The sequence below is a fragment of the Doryrhamphus excisus genome, chromosome 4, assembly GCF_030265055.1.
Source record: "Doryrhamphus excisus isolate RoL2022-K1 chromosome 4, RoL_Dexc_1.0, whole genome shotgun sequence".
In the NCBI taxonomy this organism is placed as follows: Eukaryota; Metazoa; Chordata; class Actinopteri; order Syngnathiformes; family Syngnathidae; genus Doryrhamphus; species Doryrhamphus excisus.
In genome coordinates, this window is record NC_080469.1 from 26512662 (window position 1) to 26535089 (window position 22428).

General features: G+C 47.3%; 1 protein-coding gene and 8 non-coding genes across 9 annotated transcripts; 7 read left to right on the forward strand and 2 right to left on the reverse strand.

The window, feature by feature from the left end:
* Positions 1–258: 258 nt before the first annotated feature.
* On the forward strand, positions 259–345 carry trnay-gua (transfer RNA tyrosine (anticodon GUA)). Its single transcript is given in 2 exon segments — positions 259–295; positions 310–345. It is a non-coding gene; the product is annotated as a tRNA-Tyr (tRNA).
* A 5640-nt stretch (positions 346–5985) lies between these two features.
* On the forward strand, positions 5986–6057 carry trnam-cau (transfer RNA methionine (anticodon CAU)). The gene has a single exon. It is a non-coding gene; the product is annotated as a tRNA-Met (tRNA).
* A 4501-nt stretch (positions 6058–10558) lies between these two features.
* On the forward strand, positions 10559–13064 carry LOC131128287 (uncharacterized). Its single transcript, XM_058070996.1, has 7 exons — positions 10559–10878; positions 10981–11051; positions 11233–11409; positions 11495–11541; positions 11614–11691; positions 11809–11865; positions 11947–13064. The coding sequence occupies exons 1-7, from the start codon at positions 10727–10729 to the stop codon at positions 12094–12096; spliced, it is 732 nt and encodes a 243-aa protein (XP_057926979.1). The 5' UTR covers positions 10559–10726; the 3' UTR covers positions 12097–13064.
* Positions 13065–16162: 3098 nt separating this feature from the next.
* LOC131128851 (U1 spliceosomal RNA) lies at positions 16163–16325 on the reverse strand. Its single transcript, XR_009129734.1, has one exon. It is a non-coding gene; the product is annotated as a U1 spliceosomal RNA (small nuclear RNA).
* Positions 16326–17410: 1085 nt separating this feature from the next.
* On the reverse strand, positions 17411–17482 carry trnae-cuc (transfer RNA glutamic acid (anticodon CUC)). The gene has a single exon. It is a non-coding gene; the product is annotated as a tRNA-Glu (tRNA).
* A 670-nt stretch (positions 17483–18152) lies between these two features.
* trnav-aac (transfer RNA valine (anticodon AAC)) lies at positions 18153–18222 on the forward strand. Its single transcript has one exon. It is a non-coding gene; the product is annotated as a tRNA-Val (tRNA).
* Positions 18223–19355: 1133 nt separating this feature from the next.
* trnay-gua (transfer RNA tyrosine (anticodon GUA)) lies at positions 19356–19442 on the forward strand. Its single transcript is given in 2 exon segments — positions 19356–19392; positions 19407–19442. It is a non-coding gene; the product is annotated as a tRNA-Tyr (tRNA).
* Positions 19443–21555: 2113 nt separating this feature from the next.
* On the forward strand, positions 21556–21628 carry trnav-cac (transfer RNA valine (anticodon CAC)). Its single transcript has one exon. It is a non-coding gene; the product is annotated as a tRNA-Val (tRNA).
* Positions 21629–22239: 611 nt separating this feature from the next.
* trnav-aac (transfer RNA valine (anticodon AAC)) lies at positions 22240–22312 on the forward strand. The gene has a single exon. It is a non-coding gene; the product is annotated as a tRNA-Val (tRNA).
* The last annotated feature ends 116 nt before the right edge of the window (positions 22313–22428 follow it).

Genomic DNA, 22428 nt, shown 5'->3' on the forward strand with positions numbered 1-22428 from the left:
ACCTGGGTCCGATTCCCAGGCAATGCAACAGGGCTGTTATTATACCTTTCATTGGTGAAAAAAGTGCCAAGACCGTTTTTGGGACCAACACATGACCTCTGAATTCGATCAGAAAAGTCGATCATCTCTACCTGAGACTTGATTATCTCCAAAATTCTGTCAAAAGTGGCATTCTCAGCCACAGCGTGTTGGAGCCCGCAACCTCAATGAGACGCCGTGGAACACTCAGATGTACTCACTCGCCCCAAACCAACAAGCCCTTCGATAGCTCAGTTGGAAGAGTGGAGGACTGTAGTGGTTCAAGCTTGCATCCTTAGGTTGCTGGTTCAAGTCCGGCTCGAAGGACAAGCTGTTTGCTCTTGTCTGAAGGACCTCAGAGGAAGTGTGCTGGGCTCATAACCCAGAGGTCAATGGATCGAAACCATCTTCTGCCATCTGCATATCCTTATTCCCATTTGTCACCTTGCTTTTTTTGTAAAAGTAGTAATTGAACGGCCATGTCTCCACCCAGTTTCAAACTGGAGACCTTTTGCGTGTTATGTGATAACCACTACACTGTGGAAACCGGGGGGAAAGGGACTGCCGAAGTCACAAAGCAGTTGCCGAACAATGAAACAAGACAATGTGTCCAAAGTGGAGGCAGATTGACAATTGTCCAAATTGACAAAGATTTCTCCTTTGTTGGGAAAATTGTAGTTCATTTTACATGTTCCAGAAATAATGGGCTTTTCTTCAACACTCCAGCAAAGGAACCAAAATAGTTGTTGCCAACGCTGCAACAGCAAGCGATCTAGCCCAAATGGTAGTGTGCTCGCTTCGCATGCGAGAAATCCTTTGATTTTTGTTGATGTTCTCTTGACTAATCAAATCAACAATATTTGTATAGCACTTTTCCTGCAAATACATGCAACACAAAGTGCTTTACAGAATTAAAAACAATTACCACAATTAAAAGAAAAAACACCCAAATACTAAGAATGTACTGTTATCACATTTATTTTTGCATTTTTCAAGACAAATCTTAGTTAATCACACACTCTCACGCTGCCCCCTTGTGGCCAAACTTGAGATAGCTTTCGTTTTTGCCCAAACATGTTCCAGCTACTCAGTCTGCACACAGCCACCACACAGTGCACATCAGTGACGGTTCATCTGCAGTTTTCAGCCTTGGGGTATCTTAGTCCGTAGGTTTTGAAGTTTTATATGTGTTTCTGCAAATATGAGTGTTTAATAAAACGTAAACTAGCATTTTGAGCTACAGTTGAATGTGAATGCTATGCTAGATTTGCACATGTGACTGTTAGCTAGGCTAAACGTTTTCATTTTGAGTTTTTTATACTTTCACTTTGCATTTTCTTTCATTTTTGATGAAGCCTGTACACATTGCTGATACACTGTTTTATTTGTGTATTACAGTTTTACAACTTGTTACAAGAGATTACTGCCTGCAAGCCAAGTAAAGCTCTAAGAACATACATGGCCACGGAGTATTTCTTTGGTTGTTTGCTATCTGTCTAGCCTTGGTAGACGTCACACCATCGTGAGGACAGAATAGTAAAAGGACTGTTACACAGCGGGCTAAAACACCATCTGCTGTTACTAAAGCACGTGTCCAGACGATACAAGATGGAGCAGCAAAACGAGTCGGACCAGCCGCAAAAGCTCTACGACACCAGGTCAGTCGCCTCAAAAACAAAGACTTCAAGGTCCAGCAGGTCCTCAACCAGCTCCGCAGCCACCAAAGCAAGGGCTAGTGCCGAAGCAGCCCTGGTGGAGGCGAAATATGCAGCCCGAGAAGCAGAAATGATGAAAGCAAAGGCTAAAATAGAGGCTGAAGCAGCACAACGCAAAGCAGAACTGGAGGCCAGTCTGTATGTGCTAAAGATCGAGAGAAGTGCCACGGCAGCCGCAGCTGAAGCAGCAGTCTATGAAGGCGCAGCAGCAGTGGAAGGCAGCTCTCTCGAAGACCTGGCACAGATCCCTCCAGAGGACACCGCTCAACACACCAGCGAGTATGTGAAGGCTCACTATGTGACACCCGACGCTCAGCAGCCAGCTCCGGTCCCACAGCAGCCACTCACCACATCCACGCCAGCACCACGAGCATCATTACCAGCACCACCATCTTCAGTCCAGTGGTATCCGCTCCCCGGCACCGTCACAAACCAGCCTACGACCTTTGTTAATGGTGAGGTTATGTTTGATTACAATCAAAATAGGTCCTCACATTGTCCTCCTGCTCCAGTGTCTCACACAGCTAGCCTCAGAGACTATCCTTGTGAACCAGCACAAATGACTGATCTTACTAAACATCTCGTTAGAAGAGAACTTGTGAGCTCTGGACTTTTGAAATTTGATGACTGTCCAGAAAACTACTGGGCCTGGAAAACCTCTTTCCAGGATGTGATTAGAGGGCTTAATTTAACAGCTAGAGAAGAGCTTGATTTACTGTTAAGGTGGCTCGGCCCCGAGTCTTCCACACAGGCTATGCGTATCAGGTCCGCACATGTTCACAACATTACAGCAGGAGTAGCTTTGGTGTGGGAGAGGTTAGATGATAACTATGGCTCACCAGAGGTCATTGAGAATGCTCTTTTGTCAAAACTAGAGAACTTCCCTAAAATCTCGAACAAAGATAATCAGCGTCTCAGAGAGTTAGGGGACATTCTTTTGGAGATTCAGGCAGCTAAGGCAGAGGGATATCTGCCTGGTCTAGCTTATCTTGACACAGCTAGGGGTGTAAATCCTATTGTCGAGAAGCTTCCCTACGGTCTGCAAGAACGCTGGATATCACTCAGGTCTATGTACAAAGAAGAACACAGGGTTTCCTTTCCACCATTCACTTACTTTGTAAGTTTTATATCCAGGCAAGCAAAAACCCGAAACGATCCAAGTTTTGCGTTCTCATCGAACTGCGCTGTAACTCAGACAAAACATGAAAGATATGCAAAACAATATAACAATCCCAAAACAGTTTCAGTGAGAAAAACAGAGGTAACAGCAAAACCTACAAGTAACAGTGTTAAAGAAAAGAAAACAGATGAGCCAGCAGATCAATGCCCAATACATACCAAGCCACACCCCTTATCAAAATGTCGTGGGTTTAGGGTCAAACCGTTAGATGAGAGAAAAGCTTATCTAAAAGAAAACTCAATCTGTTTTCGCTGTTGCGCTACCACAAAACATGTAGCCAAAGACTGTAAAATAGCTGTGAAATGCAAAGAGTGTGGCAGCGACAGGCAGCAGTTTTATTGATACATCTGAAAGATATCTTTCCTGTTGAAAATTGTTCAACATGCAGAAAACATTTCATTCCAAATACACAAAAACAAATCTTCTGACCAAAGGCCTGGGGGCTCACTTCGTAGGGCATCAGACTCTGAGTATCAAGAGTTCAAGTCCCTTCAGAGATCAAGCACATGTCCTTGTTCCTATTTGTCACCTTGACTTTTTTTTGTAAAAGAAGGACTTGAAAGGCCATCTTTCCACCCAGTTTCGACCTGGGGACCGTTTGCGTGTTAGGCAAATGTGATAACCATTACACTATGGAAACCTGAAGGAAGGGGCTTTTAAGGGGACTGGTGAAGTCACAAAGCAGTTGCCAAACAATGAAACACGACGATGTGTCCAAAGTGGGGGCAGATTGACAATTGTCCAAATGGACAAAGATGTCTCCTTTGTAGGGAAAATTGTTCCAGAAATAATGGGCTTTTCTTCAACAAAACAAGACATCACAATCGCGGCTTGAAAGAAACACCTTAGCCACCCTCGGGGTCACTTTGATATCTCGATGGACTCAACTTGTGCCCTTGGAGTCAATGGTTTGTAAATAGGCTTGTAACCTCCTCTAACCTTGTCTGGATGGCTGGATGTCTGGCCTTTTGAAGAATGAAGTTAAGGTCCTTTCAGCCAGCCAATAAGCCTTTTCAAACTATTTGCCAAGTCACAAAATAAACAGGGATTGTTCTGAAAACTGGGCTTGAACCAGGGACCTTTAGAACTTCAGTCTAACGTTCTCCTAAGTGAGTATTTGTCAGGTTCAAACTCCTGTGACACTTGTAAAAACACTTAAATACAAAAATACAGAAGAGACAGACAACAATATTCAAAGTTACTTGCAGCGAGGAGAGTGAAACCACATACCCAGTGACATGCCGCTCCACTCTGAATATGCAGTTCACACTCCTCTCCTTTTATTCTCTTTCGGGGGTCCCTACTACATGGTCGTGCAACTCTAAGGGGGGGGGGGGGGGGGGTGGAGAAGACAGTTGCACGAGCTGTATTTGTTTGTCTATGTGAGTGTGTGTATGTGAGAGCAATTACTTTTAATGTTTTATGAGTTCTTATCTTAACACATTCTTGCAGGATTAACATGAGCATCTGCAGAGTCACTGTTGGTGCATCCAAGCACCTCCAGGACCTGGGGGTCGCTGAGGGTCTCTGATTAGGGTCACGGGAACATTCTTTCTTCAGCACATTCAAACACTTTCTATTGTCTAAGCAAATGGATATAAGGGTGATAACTAACAAAATAATACCTGTATGTACATTTTATTCTAACACTCGCCCGATATGCGCTCCGCAGCGCCTTGTCATTCCAGCCGCTCTCTGTCGCTATCCAATCGACTCGACAACCGGCTGCGGGAGCGCAGCACACAGCAGAGGGCGGAGCCTCTCCGACCCACACGTCGGCTCCAAATCCCTCCTCCTGGGGCTCTTCCGGCACCACTCCTCCCTCCCTGCTCCAGCAGTGGCTGTGCCTGTACTGTGGGAGTCCTACACACAATTTCCCGCTGTCCAGTTCGCCCAGCACGCCAACGCTCTTCCTCCACCAGGGATATTCCCCAGCTGCTGGCACTGCCCGCTCCAACCACACCGGCTGCGTCATCCGCTTTGGTGGGCCGACTTCAGGTGGAAGGTACGATATCCTGGGCGGGGGAAGCTTCTCCTACCACAGCATTAATTGACTCTGGGGCGGACGAGAACTTCATTGATAGCGGACTCGTCAGTTCTCTCAACATTCCTACTGTTGAGCTTGTCCCCCACAAGAATGTCCGCTCGCTAGATGAACATCACCTGGCATGCATTACGCATCAGACGCGCAACATATCCTTGGTGCTGTCGGGTAACCACCACAAGGTCACAAATTTTTTTCTTATGCCCTCTCGCTCAGCTCTGTTAGTACTCGGCCTCCCCTGGCATCCCGTGTGTGTGTTGTGATTGTGATGTTTTGTCACTCAGCGCCACTTTGCAGTTTGTTGACATTTGCTGCCAGCCAATCAGGATGCGACACAGACGTCAGACAAGTAAAGAGACTCGCCTGCCACGCGGGCATGATTACCATTACCATTACCATCGATCAGGGATGGCAAGTGAATTAAGAATCAATGCCAGAAACCTGCAACAGGATTTCAGATAATGTTTTGATGCAGACTGGTCATGATGCCTCTGAAGTTCACCAAAGCAGACCTGACTTAAGGTGACTACACTTCCAAAGTTCCCAGTGATGACTGAACCTCTCGCTTCTTGTCTTCCCAGAGAAACTCGGTCAGCTGTGGATTTGATCAAAAAGGCCAGGTTAAGCAGAAAAAGGCCTGCTCGCCGGAGACCGGGGTTCGATTCCCCGACGGGGAGTTCTTCTTTTGTATGTCACAATGTCAACAAACAAACCCTTCTCATTAGAACAAAACCTCTCTTAATCTTCTTCTCAAGGTGTTCAGGTGTCTTGTACAATCTGACAGTCTTTTGCTGCCAAATCATTCCAGTCGTGGATAATGGAGCTGACCAGGAAAATGCCAGCTGTGGGATTTCAACCAGTGCCTCCTGAGCGTAAGGAACCTTAATCTGGCGCTTTGGATCACTCATCCACCCAACCTAAAACGGTGCCCTGATCAGGAAAAAAAACTGTGACCTTGTGAGGTTCACTGACAACAGAGGACACTCAAAAGGAGCCGCACAAAGCTGGGTACTTGTACAGATGTCAGCAGCAGAGTGGCGCAGCGGTAGCGTGCTGGGCCCATAACCCAGAGGTCGATGGATCGAAACCATCCTCTGCTATGGCTGTACTCTTTACGTGTCCTTTGAAGAGCTTGCAGATGTATGGTCTTTGTTACTTAGCTGACCTGGTCCAGTAAAGAGTTCACGCTTCCTTTACTGCTGTTCTCGATGCATTTATTGCTCTTGAGTGCATTCACACGCCATTGCGGGACATTGAAGCATCGTGAAACACCGTAACTGTCCTCACTAGTCCATTGTCACTCTTATGGACTTGAAAAATCCCAGCCAGTTTACATTCGTTTCGGGGAACCTCCTCCTCTTTGACGATCACCACATCTCCAACTTGCATGTTTCTTCTTGGCGTATGCCATCTTTGTCTCAGAGCAGTGTTGGTCAGATACTCCTTCCACCATTTGTTCCAGAACTATTCCGACAAATATTGCAATTATCTCCATCTCATTTTAGTATACAAGTCCATCCATCCATCCATTTTCCTCCGCTTATCCAGGTCCAGGTCGCGGGGGGCAGCAGTCTTAGTAGGGAAGCCCAGATTTCCCGGTCCCCGGCCACCTCCTCCATCTCCACCGGGAGGACACCAAGGTGTTCCCAGGCCAGCTGTGAGACATAATCCCTCCAGCGTGTCCTAGGTCTGCCCCGGCCCTTTTCCCGGCTGGGTATGCCCGGAACACCTCACCAGGGAGGCGTCCGGGAGGCATCCGGACTAGATGCCCGAGCCACCTCAACTGACTCCTCTCGATGTGAAGGAGAAGCGGCTCTACTCTGAGCCCTCCCGGATGACCCTATCTCTTAGGGTGAGTCCAGCTACCCTACGGAGGAAACTCATTTCAGCCGCCTGTATCCGAGATGTCATTCTTTCGGTCATGACCCAAAGCTCATGACCATAGGTGAGGGTGGGAACATACGTAGATCGACCGGTAAATTGAAAGCTTTTTTAACCACGACGGTCCGTTACAGCGACCGCATTACTGCCGAGGCTGCGCCGATCCGTCTGTCGACCTCACGCTCCCACTTTCCCTCACTCGTGACCATACCTAAGATACCTAAACTCCTCCACCTGGGGTAGGACCTCATTCCCAACCCGGAGGGAGCACTCCACCCTTTTACGACTGAGAACCACGGCCTCTGATTTGGAGGTACTGAGTCTCATCCCAGACACTTCGCACTCAGATGCAAACCGTCCCAGTAAGCGCTGAAGGTCACAGCCCGTAGAGGCCATAAGAACCACATCATCTGCAAATAGCAGAGATGAGATTCTAAGGCCCCTGAAACAGATTCCCTCAACACCTTGGCTGCGCCTAGAAATTCTGGGATGTCCATAAGTGCACTTGGCACCAGGACACCCTTGGCTGCAGGTCTATGATCGACTTTGCAGTCGTGTCATCAGACCTGCGTCCGCATGTTCTGGACAGGCGGGTGAAGAGAGGGGCTGAGCTGTCAACTGATCACCACCTGGTGATGAGTTGGATTAGATGGCGGGGGAGGATGCTGGACAGACCTGGTAGACCCAAACGAGTAGTGAGGGTGTGCTGGCAACGTCTGGCAGAGTCTCCCGTTCGTCGAGTCTTCAACGCTCACCTCTGGCAGAGCTTCGCCTGCATCCCGGGGGAGGACATGGGCCATATTCCGTGCCTCCATTGCTGAGGCGGTTGACCGGAGCTGCGGCCGCAAGGCGGTCGGTGCAGTCGTGGCGGCAGGCCGCGAACCCGATGGTGGACACCAGAGGTCAGGGAGTCCTATCGAGCATTGATGGCTTGTGGGACTCCGGAAGCAGCTGACAGGTACTGTCAGGCCAAACGGTTCGCGGCTTCGGCGGTTGTCGAGGCAAAAACTCGGGTGTGGGAGGAATTCGGTGAGGCCATGGAGCACGACTTTTGGTCGGCCTCGAAGGGGTTCTGGCAAACCGTCCGGACCCTCCGAAAAGGGAAGCATTGCCCAGTCCACACTGTTTACAGTGGAGACGGGGCCTGCTGACCTCGACTGGGGATTTGTTTTGGTGAAGTAGGTGCAGACACATCTATTAAAAAATGAAAATACAAAATATACAGTATACAGTATAAATATATGTACACAGTCTGTTTTTTGTTTGTTGTTCCGGAACTGCAGTCTGATTGTTTTTCCTAAGAGTCCAAACTGAGCGTTAATTTAACGCATATAGAGTGTCAAAGTGGCAGGATGAGGCAGAGGTGGGGTGTGAACAGTGTCGGGGGGGGGGGGGGGGTTCCGGGACTTGTTGATGAGGCTGACAGCAGACGGGAAGAAACTGTTCTTGTGGCGTGAGGTTTTGGTCCTGATGGACCGCAGCCTCCTCTCAAAGAGACTGTGTCCGGGTTGAGAAGGATCGGCCACAATCCTTTTCTGCACGCCTTAGGGTCCTGGAGGCGTACAGATCCTGGAGGGACGGGAGATTGCAGGAGGTGAGGATGGACTCAATGATGGAGCTGTAGAAGTGCACCAACATTGTCTTTTTGCAGGATGAATTTCTTCAGCTGCCATAGGAACGTAGGAAGTACATCCTCTGCTGTGCCTTCTTGATGAGGGAGCTGATGTTCGGCTCCCACTGGAGGTCCTGGGAGATGATGGTACCCAGGATGCGGAAGGACTCCACAATGTCAATCGTAGAGTCACAGAGGGTGATGGGGACAGGAGAGGCTGAGTTCTTCCTGTTGTCCACAACCATCACCACTGTTTTTAGGGCGTTGAGCTCCAGGTTGTTCAGGTTGCACCAAGTCACCAGATGGTCAACCTCTCACCTGTAGGCAAACTTGTCGCCGTCAGAGATGAGTCCGATGAGGGTGGTGTCGTCCGCAGACTTCGGGAGCTTGACAGACTGGTGACTGGAGGTGCAACTGTTTGTGTACAGGGAGAAGAGCAGAGGAGAAAGAACGCAGCCCTGGGGGGATCAGGTGCTGACGGTTTTTGTATCTGAGATGTGTTTCCCCAGCTTCACGCACTGTTTCCTGTCAGACAGGATGTCTGTAATCCACCTGCAGGTGGAGTCAGGCACGCTCACCTGGGAGAACTTCTCCTGGAGCAGAGTTGGGAGGATGGTGTTGAAGGCGGAGCTGAAGTCCACAAACAGGATCCTAGCATAGGTTCCTGCGGAGTCCAGGTGCTGGAGGACCAACACACCAAGGCAGCCGTCCGCAGCGCCATTTTGGAAACACGTGGTGGCATGGGAATGAATGACTACATGGTAATCAGGTGGTTAGGTGTCAGTGGTTCCAGACACATGGGTTGTTTACATTGTCCACAGTAAGAGGGTGATTATTCACAACAGACATGGCTTCCTAAAGAAAGGTTCTCAAGGAACTGTCACTCAACCTGCCAGCACTGTTTGCTAGGACTGAAATGAGCACGCTTTTGATGGTTCTGATCTGGCGCTCCCAAACACCTCCCATATGGCTTGCATTTATGACAAAGTTGCATTGCTTGTCTGCCAGGTATTCTGTTACTCTTTCTGTGTTTATTTCCTTTAGAGACTTTTCCATTTCATTTTTAGTTCAAACTAAGTATGTTCCCTGATCTGATCGGATGTGCCAAACAGCACCTCTGATGGCAATGAAGCATCTTGGGGCATTGATGAATGAGTCAGTGGTCAAGTCCTCCAGCATCTCTATGTGAACACCTCCAGAACATAGACAAGTGAATAGTAGACTGTACTGTTTTTGTTCTTTACGCCCTTGTTTTGTGTGAAAGGGGCCAAAACAATCCATGCCACCATAGGTAATTGGTGGAGAAGGCTCAATGTGGTCTTGAGGTAAGTCAGCCATCTTTTGTTCCTCTGTGGCTCATCGAGCTTTCCGGCATGGGATGCACTGTCAAATATGTTGAGCCACTGCTTTGCTCCCTCCCACGATCCAGTAGTCATTTGCTCTGAGTTAATTCAAGAACCAATATAGTTCTGAGACTGGACCTTCTCTGCCAGGAAAAGCAGGGGAATTAGCTCAAATGGTATAGCGCTTGCTTTGCATGTGAGAGGTAGCGGGATTGATTGCCTAAATTCTACAAGGAATCCTTTGTTTTATTGGCTAATTGTAGGCCATTCGCGCACCCCGAGGTTACAGAGGTCAAAGGTAAGCCCATATTCAGCAGCACAGTGGCGAAAGGTAAATTTATGTGCATTACCGTTTCCACAGGTTCCCGATTTGTACAACCCGGCATTAATACCTCTTAGTGTAATTCTACCTTACTGGTGGATGCCTTCTTCTGGTCGCTCCTCAGGGCTGACCTCTGGTAGTGGTGCGGTGGACCCGACGTGAGTGATAGGTTACCGACCGAGAACATGACTGGTGTTTGTGCCCTGATTTCTTTCCTTCCTCCAATAACAGTATTGTCAATTGATGCGGAGCGCCTAGTGCATAGTGCTACTTCCGTAGGGTCTCACCTCATGCCACGGACGCCCTGAGGACCAGACAAGGTGTGTCAACCTCACCCTGGTTCGACGCTTCCAACCTGACGTACATTGACCCTTGGATAGGTTTTCCTGGTGTTCTGGGCCCCGTTTCTCGAAGCAGGTTCAACCAACTCTGGAGTCTAACCCTGAACTCTGAGTTGATCTACTCTGAGACAGGAAACTCTGAGTTACGGGTTTCAGAACAGGTGATTTCAATTGGTTCAATCAACACAGAGTTTGTTCACTCTGAGTTAAGCGCGTGCACCACGACTTTAAAAAGCCCTGATCAATGGAGCCCCGTTCCCTCGATTCACCATGGCAACGAGTGATAAGAAAAGATCGTCATATTTCAGTCCTCTGGAACTGGATATATTAATGCGGTCATACGGCGAATTTGAAAGCAACACGGCTGCAGCAGCGAAAGAACGCGAGTCGGCGTGGGAGAAGATTACTGCTCGAGTCAATGCGTAAGTTTAAATTTATTATATACATTTATGCAATCACAATAATATTAGGCTACAGATGCAAACAAGTAGAATGGTGTTATAGCTACAATTTATGTCACTTAGATGTAATCCCACCGGCGAAAAAAGAACGTGGAAGCAGCTGAAGATGAAATATAAAAACATTGTTCAAACAGGTAAGCCCTCAGCATAACAGTCAGGGTGCCTCTTTTTAATCATGTTTACCACTAAATATCATTCAGCAGCTGTTTCAGTGTGCATTAACTCCAACATAATATTGTTTTCACACACATAAATGTCCTCACCTGTATACAGTTAAATCAGACATATGAAAAGCAACATCTAACTTCTACTCAGCCAACAGAAAGCGGGCATCTGCCCGCAAAACTGGCGGAGGACCACCCCCACCACGTCTGACCGAGGCAGAGGAGCAGGCCATGAGTCAGACTGTCGGGAGGCCAGTCGCAGAGGGGATCCCTGGAGGGACCTCATCCTCGGACATGATTACACAGGAGCCACCAGCCTTGATAAGATGTAATAGGCCTAGGCCTCAAACTTTTTTGGGGCCTATATTTCAATGTTAATTTCCCTTTCATGTGTTTTTCTTTTGTCTCAACAGATTCTGAAGGCGTACTTGGTCTAGTGGATCCATGTGCCACTTTAACTGTAAGTAGCCAATAGTCCAGAGATTATGCCATATTTAAAGTATAGCATAGTGAAACACAACACTCTAAACAGGATGATGAAGATGATGGGACCACAATGTCTGCTGCCTTCTCTGTGGTGTCTGAGAGGGAGCCAGAGAGGCCTACAGAGGTAAAATCTTGATGTTACTGATTTCCTCTCCATTCACATGTCTTTACATGCTTTTGTGGATTATAGTGACTTTTAGCCTACACTGAAGTATTAACGGATTCTTATCCATTTTAACAGAGCATGGCTGGGCAGCAGGAAGAGGGTCCCTCAACCTCCACAGCACAGATTGACACAGTGAGATATTCAGTAAATTCCAGAGGTTAATTCAGTGGAATTCATGTGCAACTGTATAATGTCATCCTTATGTGTTCCCAGCTACCACTAAAAGAAATCTACAAAGTGCATTTATTAAAAACAGTACAAAAAACAGAAAACGAAATGGTGCTGCTGGACCGCCAGATAACTAAAACGGATCTGGAAATTGAATTATTAAAACACAAGTTAGAGGTGGGTGCATGGTCATAGGTGAATTGTGTTGATGATTGTAACAATTAAAAAGTAAGAAACCATTTTTTTTTCTTATTTGTAGGAAATAAAGAAGACCAAATAAAAAATTTTTTGTCTTTCTGTTTATTTTACTGCTGTTGGTGATGGTGATCCAAACTGGCTTTAAACACGCACGGCAATGAATGAATCACACCGTGTGTAGCGTAAGAGGGCGGAGACAGAAAGAAACTCGAGGTTCATTGAAGAAAACCTGGTCCCGACCAGGTTATGTTCACAGAGTCTGTTGCCATAGTAACTGACACCGAGGTTAAGTTACCTCTCTCTGTGAAACAGGCTGGAGTTACTCCTCTGTCTCTGGTTTGACTTACCTCCCTTTTTGAAACGGAAAACTCAGAGTTTCCCTCATTTCAGGGTTAACATACTCCGAGTTTTCACTTAAGCTGCTTTGTGAAACGGGGCCCTGTTGGTTATGAGGGCGGGGTGTTGTCGACGTGGGCTTTTGTTGTTCCTTCACGGTCTACGTTCTTTGCACTCGGGGTCTAAATTTTGGGTAGAGGACAATGGGGTGGCCGCCCCCATTGATCTGCTTCATGCAGTCACGGTGCGCGAGAGGTTTGCCACCGCTCTGCTTTGCCATGCTGTTTTCTTGACCTTTCCCCGGTCAGTTAGCGGCCTTGATGGGGGTGTTTCGCAGTTGATTGGGTTGTGCGCTGTTGGTTATGGGGCCCGATGGGTTTTTGCCGTGGGCTTTTGTTGTTCCTGGAGCAGATAAAGAAGAGTGGTCAGTACGGGGGTGAACCCATGACCGTGGCTTTATTAGCACCACGCTCTGATCAACTGAGCTAATCGACCACAGGACACCATTGCATCAAATGTTTCCAGCTAAAATCGACTAACTCATCCTTAACAGACCGCATTCTCCGTGCCATGCTGTTTTCTTTACCTTTACCTGGTCGGTTGGTTGCCTTGATGGGGGTGTTTCGCAGTTCACTGGGTTCTGCGCTGTTGGTTATGGGGCCGGGGGGTTATGAGGGGCAGGGTGTTGTCGACGGGGGCTTTTGTTGTTCCTTCACGGTCCGCATTCTCTGCACTCGTGGTCTAAATTTTGGGTAGAGGATAATGGGGTCCACTGCCCCCATTGATCTGCTCCTTGCAGTCTTGGTGACTGAGAGGATTGTTGACGCTCTGCTTTGACATGCTGTTTTGTTTACCTCTCGAGGGTGTTTCACTGGTGACAATTGACACTTTGGTCTCCCTCCCTTGTAGGAACATGTTTCCCCATTGGTGAGCTGTTTTTGTGTCCGTGCCAGATGCACAGGATTTCCTTTTCTACTAAAGGCACCATTCAAGTCAAGTTTGCATGCTTCACAGGCACGATGCTTTAGTTGGTCAAATTACATGTCTAGCAAAGAGGGGCTCATTGGTTCCAATTCCAGCAGTCCTCTACTGGTATTTCCATACTTTTTTATCAGAGGTCATTTTGAGATACAAAGCCTGTTTTCAGGAGAAATGCAAGACCCCGGGATACAACAGGTCTTCTTTGCACACTTTTCAGCAGCAGACATTTTGAAAAGCACCCCTGGTTTACTGCCCAGGAGTAACAGCCTCGGCCACTCTGGAATGAAGGGTGACGCCACTTCAAGATGCAAGAAGCTGTCAGGAGTGGGATTCGAACCCACGCCTCATTCGAGACTGCACCCTGAAGGCAGTGCCTTCGACCACTCGGCCACCCTGACCCTCCAGAGGCCTTTTTAAAAGGCATTCACACACTCTGCGTTTTGTTTCCCATGTGGGTATTATGTTATGTTAGTCCAGATTAACAGCCTAGTTATTTGTGTCAGTCCCAGGGACCATTTCCAGACCCTCGTATGACACTTGTGTTGGACTCTTTTGGAGAGCCCTTGCATTCTTCCCAATAGGTAAACCCTTTGTATCGGTGCCAAATATATACGGGATTCCCCACCTGCTGACCGAATGACACACGACAAATGGCGTCGTCTCAACGTTGCAAGCAGTTACTGTCTAGAAGAGTAAAGGCAGCATTGCCAGGTTGACATGCTCAGCTGGCACTATGGCTTAGCTGGTGAAAGTGCCTGTCTAATAAACAGGAGATCCTGGGTTCAAATCCCAGCCGTACCTGGGTGCTTGGTCCGTGAAACTTTGGCAGCTGAATTTTGATCCACGTACCTCTTTTTGTCACTTGCCCTTCAAAAACGAGTCTACGGTGCATCCAAACCTGACATGATTGTTGTGGATCCCATTACGCCAGAAGGAGCTAAATCCAAAGAGTATGACATTGTGATGTTTTGTCATTCAGTGCCACTTTGCATAGGCTCAGCCACTTTTCTCCGACATGTGGCATTGTTGGTTCAGTGGTAGAGTTCTCGCTTGCCAAGCGGGAGCCCTGGGTCCAATTCTCAGCCAATGCAGTGTATCTCAGCTTGTACCTTTCTTTAGAGTTCATGTGAAAAAGTACAAAGGCTCTTTTTCCTGCGAAAGGGCAGAACTCAGAATGACACCTGAAAAGTAAGAGAACGGACCACCTGACAGTTAAGGTGGACAGCACTTGAGTATTTGCACATTTCTGTCAGAAGTAGAAACTTATTGAAACCTTACTGCATTGATGCTGATGTAGTCTCTGTGCAATTGGTCAGAGCGTTGGCCGGGCCGCGCTTGTGTTGTTGACATTTGCTGCCAGCCAATCAGGATGCGAGACAGATGTCAGACAAGCAGAGAGACTTTGGAGAAATGAAGTCAGGTATTTGAATCCCGTCTAAGCCAGCAGTCAAGTCACAGTTTTCTTCTCCACAATATTATTTTTTTCCAATTAATCCCTATATAATTACAAATTATTCCTATCAGGCTTATATTGATACCAGTGCTTGAAATAAAATACAAAATCAATGCAATGTCACAAAGAATATTTATTTATCAGGTTGCCACACTCAAGAACCCTCTCAATAATAATAAAAAAAATCTACATGTAAGCAGTTATGAATAATGAATATACACATTGTTCATTTATTTTGCCGCCTTTGTTTCTCCTTTTCATAAAACGGAGAGGCCTGGAACTCCCTCCAGCTCATCTCTTTTCCCATCCTGTGCTCTCTATAGATGGAGAACACTTTGGCAGGACAGTAGATGTACTTCTCTGAAGCCAGTGTGGATGCGGGGGCTTTTCCGGCCCTGCTTCAGCTGCATCCTGCAGAGGCACTTTCGGACAGGGGGTGGAGGAGATTCCTCCCTCTTTCTCTTCTTCTGCTGTTTTTCCTCCACCCTTTTTCTTGTCTCATCCACCTCTCGCTGGAAGAAGTCTGTTTGACTGAAATCTTTAAATGGCATCTTCGGGTCTGTCAGACCTTCTGCAGCAATAAGATTATCTGACAGGGCCTTGTTGATGAACGTCGTGGTTGATGTCCCATCCACTTGATATTTTCATTTTGGTTGGCCACAGCACAGACATGGTTTTTGTTTGAGTTTTTTGACACAGGAGGTGGTTGCTGCTGCTCCAACGGGGTATGAGCAGGTGGTGGTGGTTAAATAACCATCTCTGCAGGCAGTGTCACTACAGGCACAAGATGCAACTATTCCAACAAAGGGACAAATGATTACGTTTTTACCTGGCTTTGCTTTGGCTGAGCGAGAAGTCCTTTCAGGCAAGAAAACAGCAAAAAGCAACACACACCAGCCGTGACTCAGACAAAACACAGAATACAAACAACAACACGATTACGGCTACAAGCTATCGTTTTTTGGGTGAGAACCATGAACTCTTACTCAGAGGTGCGGATTGCTCATTCTCGCTGCTTCAAATTTGCCTGCGAGCAAACCTTGAACTTTAGACTCAGATCAATCGAAATGGTTGCCGACGCTCTTTCTCTGTCTTGTTGCCGTTTCTCATTGAGGTTTCCTGACTGAGAGCAGATCGGCCTCACGGCTGGTTGGTTGTCTCCCGTGGACGGGCAGACCTTTCCAGCAAGCATTGGTAGTGCTGGGCTGGTCGTTTCTTGCTCGGTCTGGCTGCACTCGCAAGCCAAGGAGCTTGGCGCGGTGCTGCACCTGCCTCTTGTTTTAAACACGGGATAAGGGGAGAGCGCGAACGCAGTCCCCCACTACCACAAATTATGCAGTCGAGATTCCCGCATTTGGGGAATTCGCAGAGGTCAGCTCAACCCATGTGCAATGGCTGAGCCTCGCCCTGGGTGAACCACCTTCTTATCATGGTATCTCCCCTGGCAGGTAAGTATGAGTTGCACCGGTCCCGCCCGGACTAGTCTCTCGCACATGCCACATGCTGAGTGGTGGTCTCATCAGGTCGCCCACAACAAGCCCAGCCACTTGACCTGTGTCCAAATTCAGAGACATGACTCTGGTTATCTCAAGGAGTCAGTCTGTATGGCACTCTTGTGACTTCATTCTGAGCAAAGGCAGCAGCAGCAAGTGGCTTAGGGCAGTTGCTGCAGACGTTCAATGCGGAGACTGAAGTACTGACTCAACGTCCCTAGTCACACCATGTAACATGAGAGGCCAATATGTTGAACCCTGACACGTGTAGATGTGCAAGGTCGTTGTGAGTCAGTGGGTTGTCAGGTTCAAACTCCTGTGACACTTGTAAAAACACTTAAATGCAGAAATACAGAAGAGACAGACAACAATATTCAAAGTTACTCGCAGCGAGGAGAGTGAAACCACATACCCAGTGACATGCCGCTCCACTGAGTATGCAGTTCAAACTCCTCTTTATTTATTCTCTTTTGGGGGTCCCTACTACATGGTCATGCAACTCTAGTGGTGGCAGTTGCACGAGCTGTATTTGTTTCTCTATGTGTATGTGTGTGTATGTGTGTGTATTACTTTTATTGTTTTATGAGTTCTTATCTTGACACGTTCTTGCAGGATTAACGTGAACATCTGCAGGGTTGCGGTTGGCGCATACAGGCACATCCAGGACCTGGGGGTTGCTGGGGGTCTCTGATCAGGGTCACAGGAACATTTCTTCTTCAGCACATTCAAACACTCTTTCTATTGTCTAAGCAAATGGATATAAGGGTGATAACTGATGCTATATTCATTCTATCTACATTTTATTCTAACAAGGATCTATCCCTGAGCATCCGACAAATGCTCTGTCTCACCCTAAACCCAGTCCTGACAGCATTCTCAGTCGAGGACCTTGTCTTATTGTGTTGTCCATTGTGTGTCCATGTTTTGTTTATATTTCTGTTGTCAGTCGCTTCAGGATGACAACGGTTTGTGCTTCAAGATGACCCCGACCATTCGACCGAGGCCGAAGACAAATCCTATCTCCAGTCAAAACCTACCCAAATGTCAATTCCCTGACCGGGAATCGAACCCCGGCCGCGGCGGTGAGAGCGCCGAATCCTAGCCACTAGACCACCAGGGACTGCTTTATGTCTGCACTCAGCAAGGCAGAGACAGTGTCACTTTGACGTACTCCAGCAAAGGAACCAAAATAGTTCTGTGACTGGACCTTCTCTGCCAACATTGCAGCAGCAGGGGAATTACCTCAGATAGTAGAGCGCTTCCCTTAAATGTTAGACCCGAACCTCTTTTGTTTTGCTAATGTGGTCTGTTTTCTTAGCCCCGCAAATGTCCAAATGCACAATGTTTTTGAAACACATATTGTTGGAATAAAGCACATTCAATAAGCTTACTTCATATTATCCAAGTTACTATTACATGCACATAGATCACACGTTTGCATAACTCATCACATTCCTTTAGACACTCAATAACAGGATGTCTCCTTGAGACATTCTGCTTTCTCAAAATAAGCTTGATGTCTCCTATCTGTCTTGGCTTTCTCAAAATATGCTTGATGTTGAAACCAGTCTCAACCGTGTGAACTGTTCCCCCTCCCTTAGACGATTGAGACCTATGTAATAGGGCACACCTAAACTCTAATTCATAAAAAGAAGGAGAGCAGAGACTGTTTTCAGAGTAGGTTGGATGAATGTTACTGAACAGTCTCTGATCACTCTCCTTGCAAGCCTATATCTCACGTCTTTGTGTCTTCTTTCACAGTGGGTGATAATGTTTTGGGTTTAACCCTAACAATAGTGTAGCGGTTATCACGTTTGCCTAACACGCAAAAGGTCCCCAGTTCGAAACTGGGTGGAAACATGGCCATTCAAGTCCTTCTTTTACAAAAAAAGTTAAGGTGACAAATAGGAACAAGGACTTGTGCTTGATCTCTGAAGGGACTTGAACTCTTGACACTCAGATTTAAAGTCTGATGCCCTACGAAGTGAGCCCCCAGGGCATTGGTCAAAAGACTTGTTTTTGTGTATTTGGAATGAAATGTTTTCTGCATGTTGAACAGTTTTCAACAGGAAAGATATCTTTCAGATGTATCAATAAAAGTGCTGAATCGCCCAATATGGGGCTCGAACCCACGACCATCAGATTAAGAGTCTCATGCTCTGCCGACTGAGCTAATCAGGTCTTTTGCTGCTCTAGATATCATTTTTTGTTCTGTTTTTATTGATGTGGCCATCCTGATGTTTGATCAATTCCACAGCTGACCTAGTTTCTCAGGGAACAGAAGGAGCGAGACCTGGAGGGTCAGGATGGACGAGCGGTCGAAGGCGCTGCATTCAGGTTGCAGTCTCTAATGAGGCGTGGGTTCAAATCCCACTTCTGACAGTGCGCGGCCGCAAGTCTTTCCAGTTCCAGTTAAAAGCCCGGCTCCTCATGTAGTTTCCATAAAGTACCAAGGTATTGTCCTGTTGTCCTTGTATTTTGAGGGCAAAGGAGGCGTTTGCAAGAGGACCTCAGACCTGGTCACCTGAACAGGGACTTGAATCCGGGACACTCAGATCAAAAGTTTCATGTTCGGGACCAAATGGTCCTTCGAGCCGAATATCTTCCCAGTGACCTGCAAGATCCAGAGGGAGGCAGGGATGTTCTGTGCCTCCATTGTCGAGGCGGCAGTGGCCCTAAGGTGGTCAGGGCCTGTCGTGGCGGTAATCCTAGAACCCGTTGGTGAGGGATGCCGTCAAGCTGAAGGAGTTCTATTGGGCCTTTTTGGCTCATGGGACTTCAGCTGACAGGAACCGACAGGCCAAGCGGTCCGCGGCTTTGGCATTCGCTGAGCCAAAAACTCTGACATGGGAGGAGTTTGGAGAAGCCATGGAGAAGGACTTCCGGACGGCTTCGAAGAGATTCTGGATCCGGCGTCTCAGGAAAGGAAAGCAGTACACAGTGAAGACGCTGTCAAACGCTTGGCTGTACTCATTCGCACCAAAGCAACAAGACCTTCGATAGCTCAGTTGGAAGAGCGGAGGACTGTAGTGGTTCAAGCTGGCATCCTTAGGTCGCTGGTTCAAGTCCGGCTCGAAGGACAAGCTGTTTCTTGTGTTATGTCTGCCGGCAAAGAATGGCAATACCGTCTTGTCTGAAGGACCTCCGCTTCCCTGTCAATGGAGTTGGACTTGAGTCTTTGTCACGCAGTCTGAAATTGGCAAACGGAGTAATTCTGATTGAGTGATCATTTGAGTGTCTATTTGAATACGTTTCATCTCAACTCCTGTTGGAAAAGGACAGCCATTTCCGTGAGAGCACAAGACCCCTGGATTGTACCCGAAAATACTTTGCGCTCATCAGAGAGTAAAGTTGTTGTCCTGGTTTGCAAAGCCTCCATTGTTACGCCAGAAGGTGCCAGTCACATCCAAAACAAAGGGTTCCATGGTGTAATGGTTAGCACTCTGGACTCTGAATCCAGTTTAGGGTGATACCTATGGCTGTATTTGGCCTAGATATCGGGATTGGGGCCCGGATTAGTATTCGCTACTTGGGAACATTTCATCAAAAAACAAAGGAGTTTATGGAGAATGCGGGCGTTGATCCCGCTACCGCTCACATGCTAAGCGAGCGCTCTACCATTTGAGCTAATTCCCCTGCTGATGCAGTGTTGGCAGAGAAGGTCCAGTCTCAGAACTATTTTGGTTCCTTTGCTGGAGTACGTCAAAGCGACACAGTCTCTGCCTTTCAGAGTGCAGACATGATGCAGTCCCTGGTTGTCTAGTGGCTGGGACTTGGTGCTCTCACCACCGCGGCCGTTGTTCGATTCCCGGTCAGGGAACTGACATTTGGTTAGGTTTTGACTGGAGATAGGATTTGTCTTGGTCCTCGGCCGAACGGTTCGGGTCATCTTTCAGCGCTGTCTGTGAACTGCTGTCACTGCACATGAAAACAATTCCAAGTCCGCCAATCGAATCCCGGTCTACCTGGTCGACGGACACGTAAACAGTGCAGGTACCCTCCTTTGTGCGGCTCCATTTCAGTGTCCTCCGTTGTCAGCGAACCTCACAAGGTCACAGTTTTTTCCTGATCAGGGCACCGTTTTGGGTTGGGTGGATGAGTGGTCTGAAGCACCAGATTAAGGCTCCTTTCGCTCAGGAGCCACTGGTTGAAATCCCACAGCTGTCATTTTCCTTGTCAGCTCCATTATCCACGACTGGAATGATTTGGTAGCAAAGGACTGTCAGATTGTACAACACAGCTGAGCACTTGGAGAAGAAGATGAATAGAGGTCTTGTTCTCCTGGACTGGTTGTTGCAACCGCAACCCTGCTCAAGGTTCAACGTGACACACAAAACAGGAACTCCACGTCTGGGAATCGAACCGCGTAATCTTCCATGTGACAGGCGGAGATACTGGCCACTATACTAACAAGGACTGCTGCTGAGTTGATGTAGTGTCGATTGGCCAAAGCGGAATTCAGAACAGGCTTGTGGCCCATGACCGTTTTTATGGTAGCTGGAGACTTCAACCAGTGAAATCCTTCCAATTTTCTGTAGCTCTTATCCTCATCAACGGACCGTATTGCCCACCCGTTACCGGCATGGGGACATTCCAACCCAAGTTGAGAACACACTGGACCAGGTACACAGCAACACACGTGGCACAGACACAGCTTCACCCTGCCCCCACTTTTACCCACGACTGAAAAAGCAGAACACCACCTTAGAAGCTGAAATACTCACTTGGGAGAACATTAGACTGAAGTTCTAAAGGTCCCTGGTTCAAGACCGGTTTTCAGAAAAATCCCTGTTTATGTTGTGACTTGGCAAATAGTTTGAAAAGGCTTATTGGCTGGCTGAAAGGACCTTAGCTTCATTCTTCAAAAGGCCAGACATCCAGCCATCCAGACAAGGTTAGAGGAGGTTACAAGCCTATTTACAAACCATTGACTCCAAGGGCACAAGTTGAGTCCACCAAGATATGAAAGTGACCCCGAGGGTGGCTAAGGTGTTTCTTTCAAGCCGCGATTGTGATGTCTTGTTTTGTTGAAGAAAAGCCCATTATTTCTGGAACAATTTTCCCTACAAAGGAGAAATCTTTATCCATTTGGACAATTGTCAATCTGCCCCCACTTTGGACACATCGTCGTGTTTCATTGTTTGGCAACTGCTCTGTGACTTCACCAGCCCCCTTAAAAGCCCCGTCCTTCAGGTTTCCATAGTGTAGTGGTTATCACGTTTGCCTCACACGCAAAAGGTCCCCAGTTCAAAACTGGGTGGAAACATGGCCTTTCAAGACCTCCTTTTACTAAAAAATCAAGATGACAAATGGGAACAAGGATATGTGCTTGATGTCTGAAGGTGTGTACACGAGCATCCATCCCCAGTTTGGACACACAATCCATATTTCCCGGATGACTGATGGGCTGGGAATACATAACAGGTCGGTGTTGGAGGACCTGATGGACCGCGAGGGTTCATCACGTAAAAGAAATTCAGAAAAAATAAGAAGGCCCACAACCCCCAAGGCATTTAAAAACCATTAAGAGAACCTTCAAATGGATCCTGAAACATACAGGGAGCCAATGCAGTGATTTTAGAAGCGGTGTAATATGCGCCTGCCTTCTGGTCCTCGTCAGCACACGTGCAGCAAAAGTTGTTCTGTAAAAGTTGTAGACTTGTGATGTTTCTTTTAGGAAGACCAGAAAGCAGGGCATTGCAATAGTCAATACGACTGGAAATAAAAGCATGCATCAGCATCTCTCTATTTGCCCGAAAGAGGAACGGGCGGACTCCGGCTGTATTCTTTAAATGAAAAATAAAATCCTGTTTTTGTAACATTTTTAATGTGTGGAATAAAATTGAGCTCAGTCCCCTTAAAAGCCCCTTCCTTCAGGTTTCCATAGTGTAGCGGTTATCACGTTTGCCTAACACGCAAAAGGTCCCCAGTTCGAAACTGGGTGGAAACATGGCCATTCAAGTCCTTCTTTTACAAAAAAAGTTAAGGTGACAAATAGGAACAAGGACTTGTGCTTGATCTCTGAAGGGACTTGAACTCTTGACACTCAGATTTAAAGTCTGATGC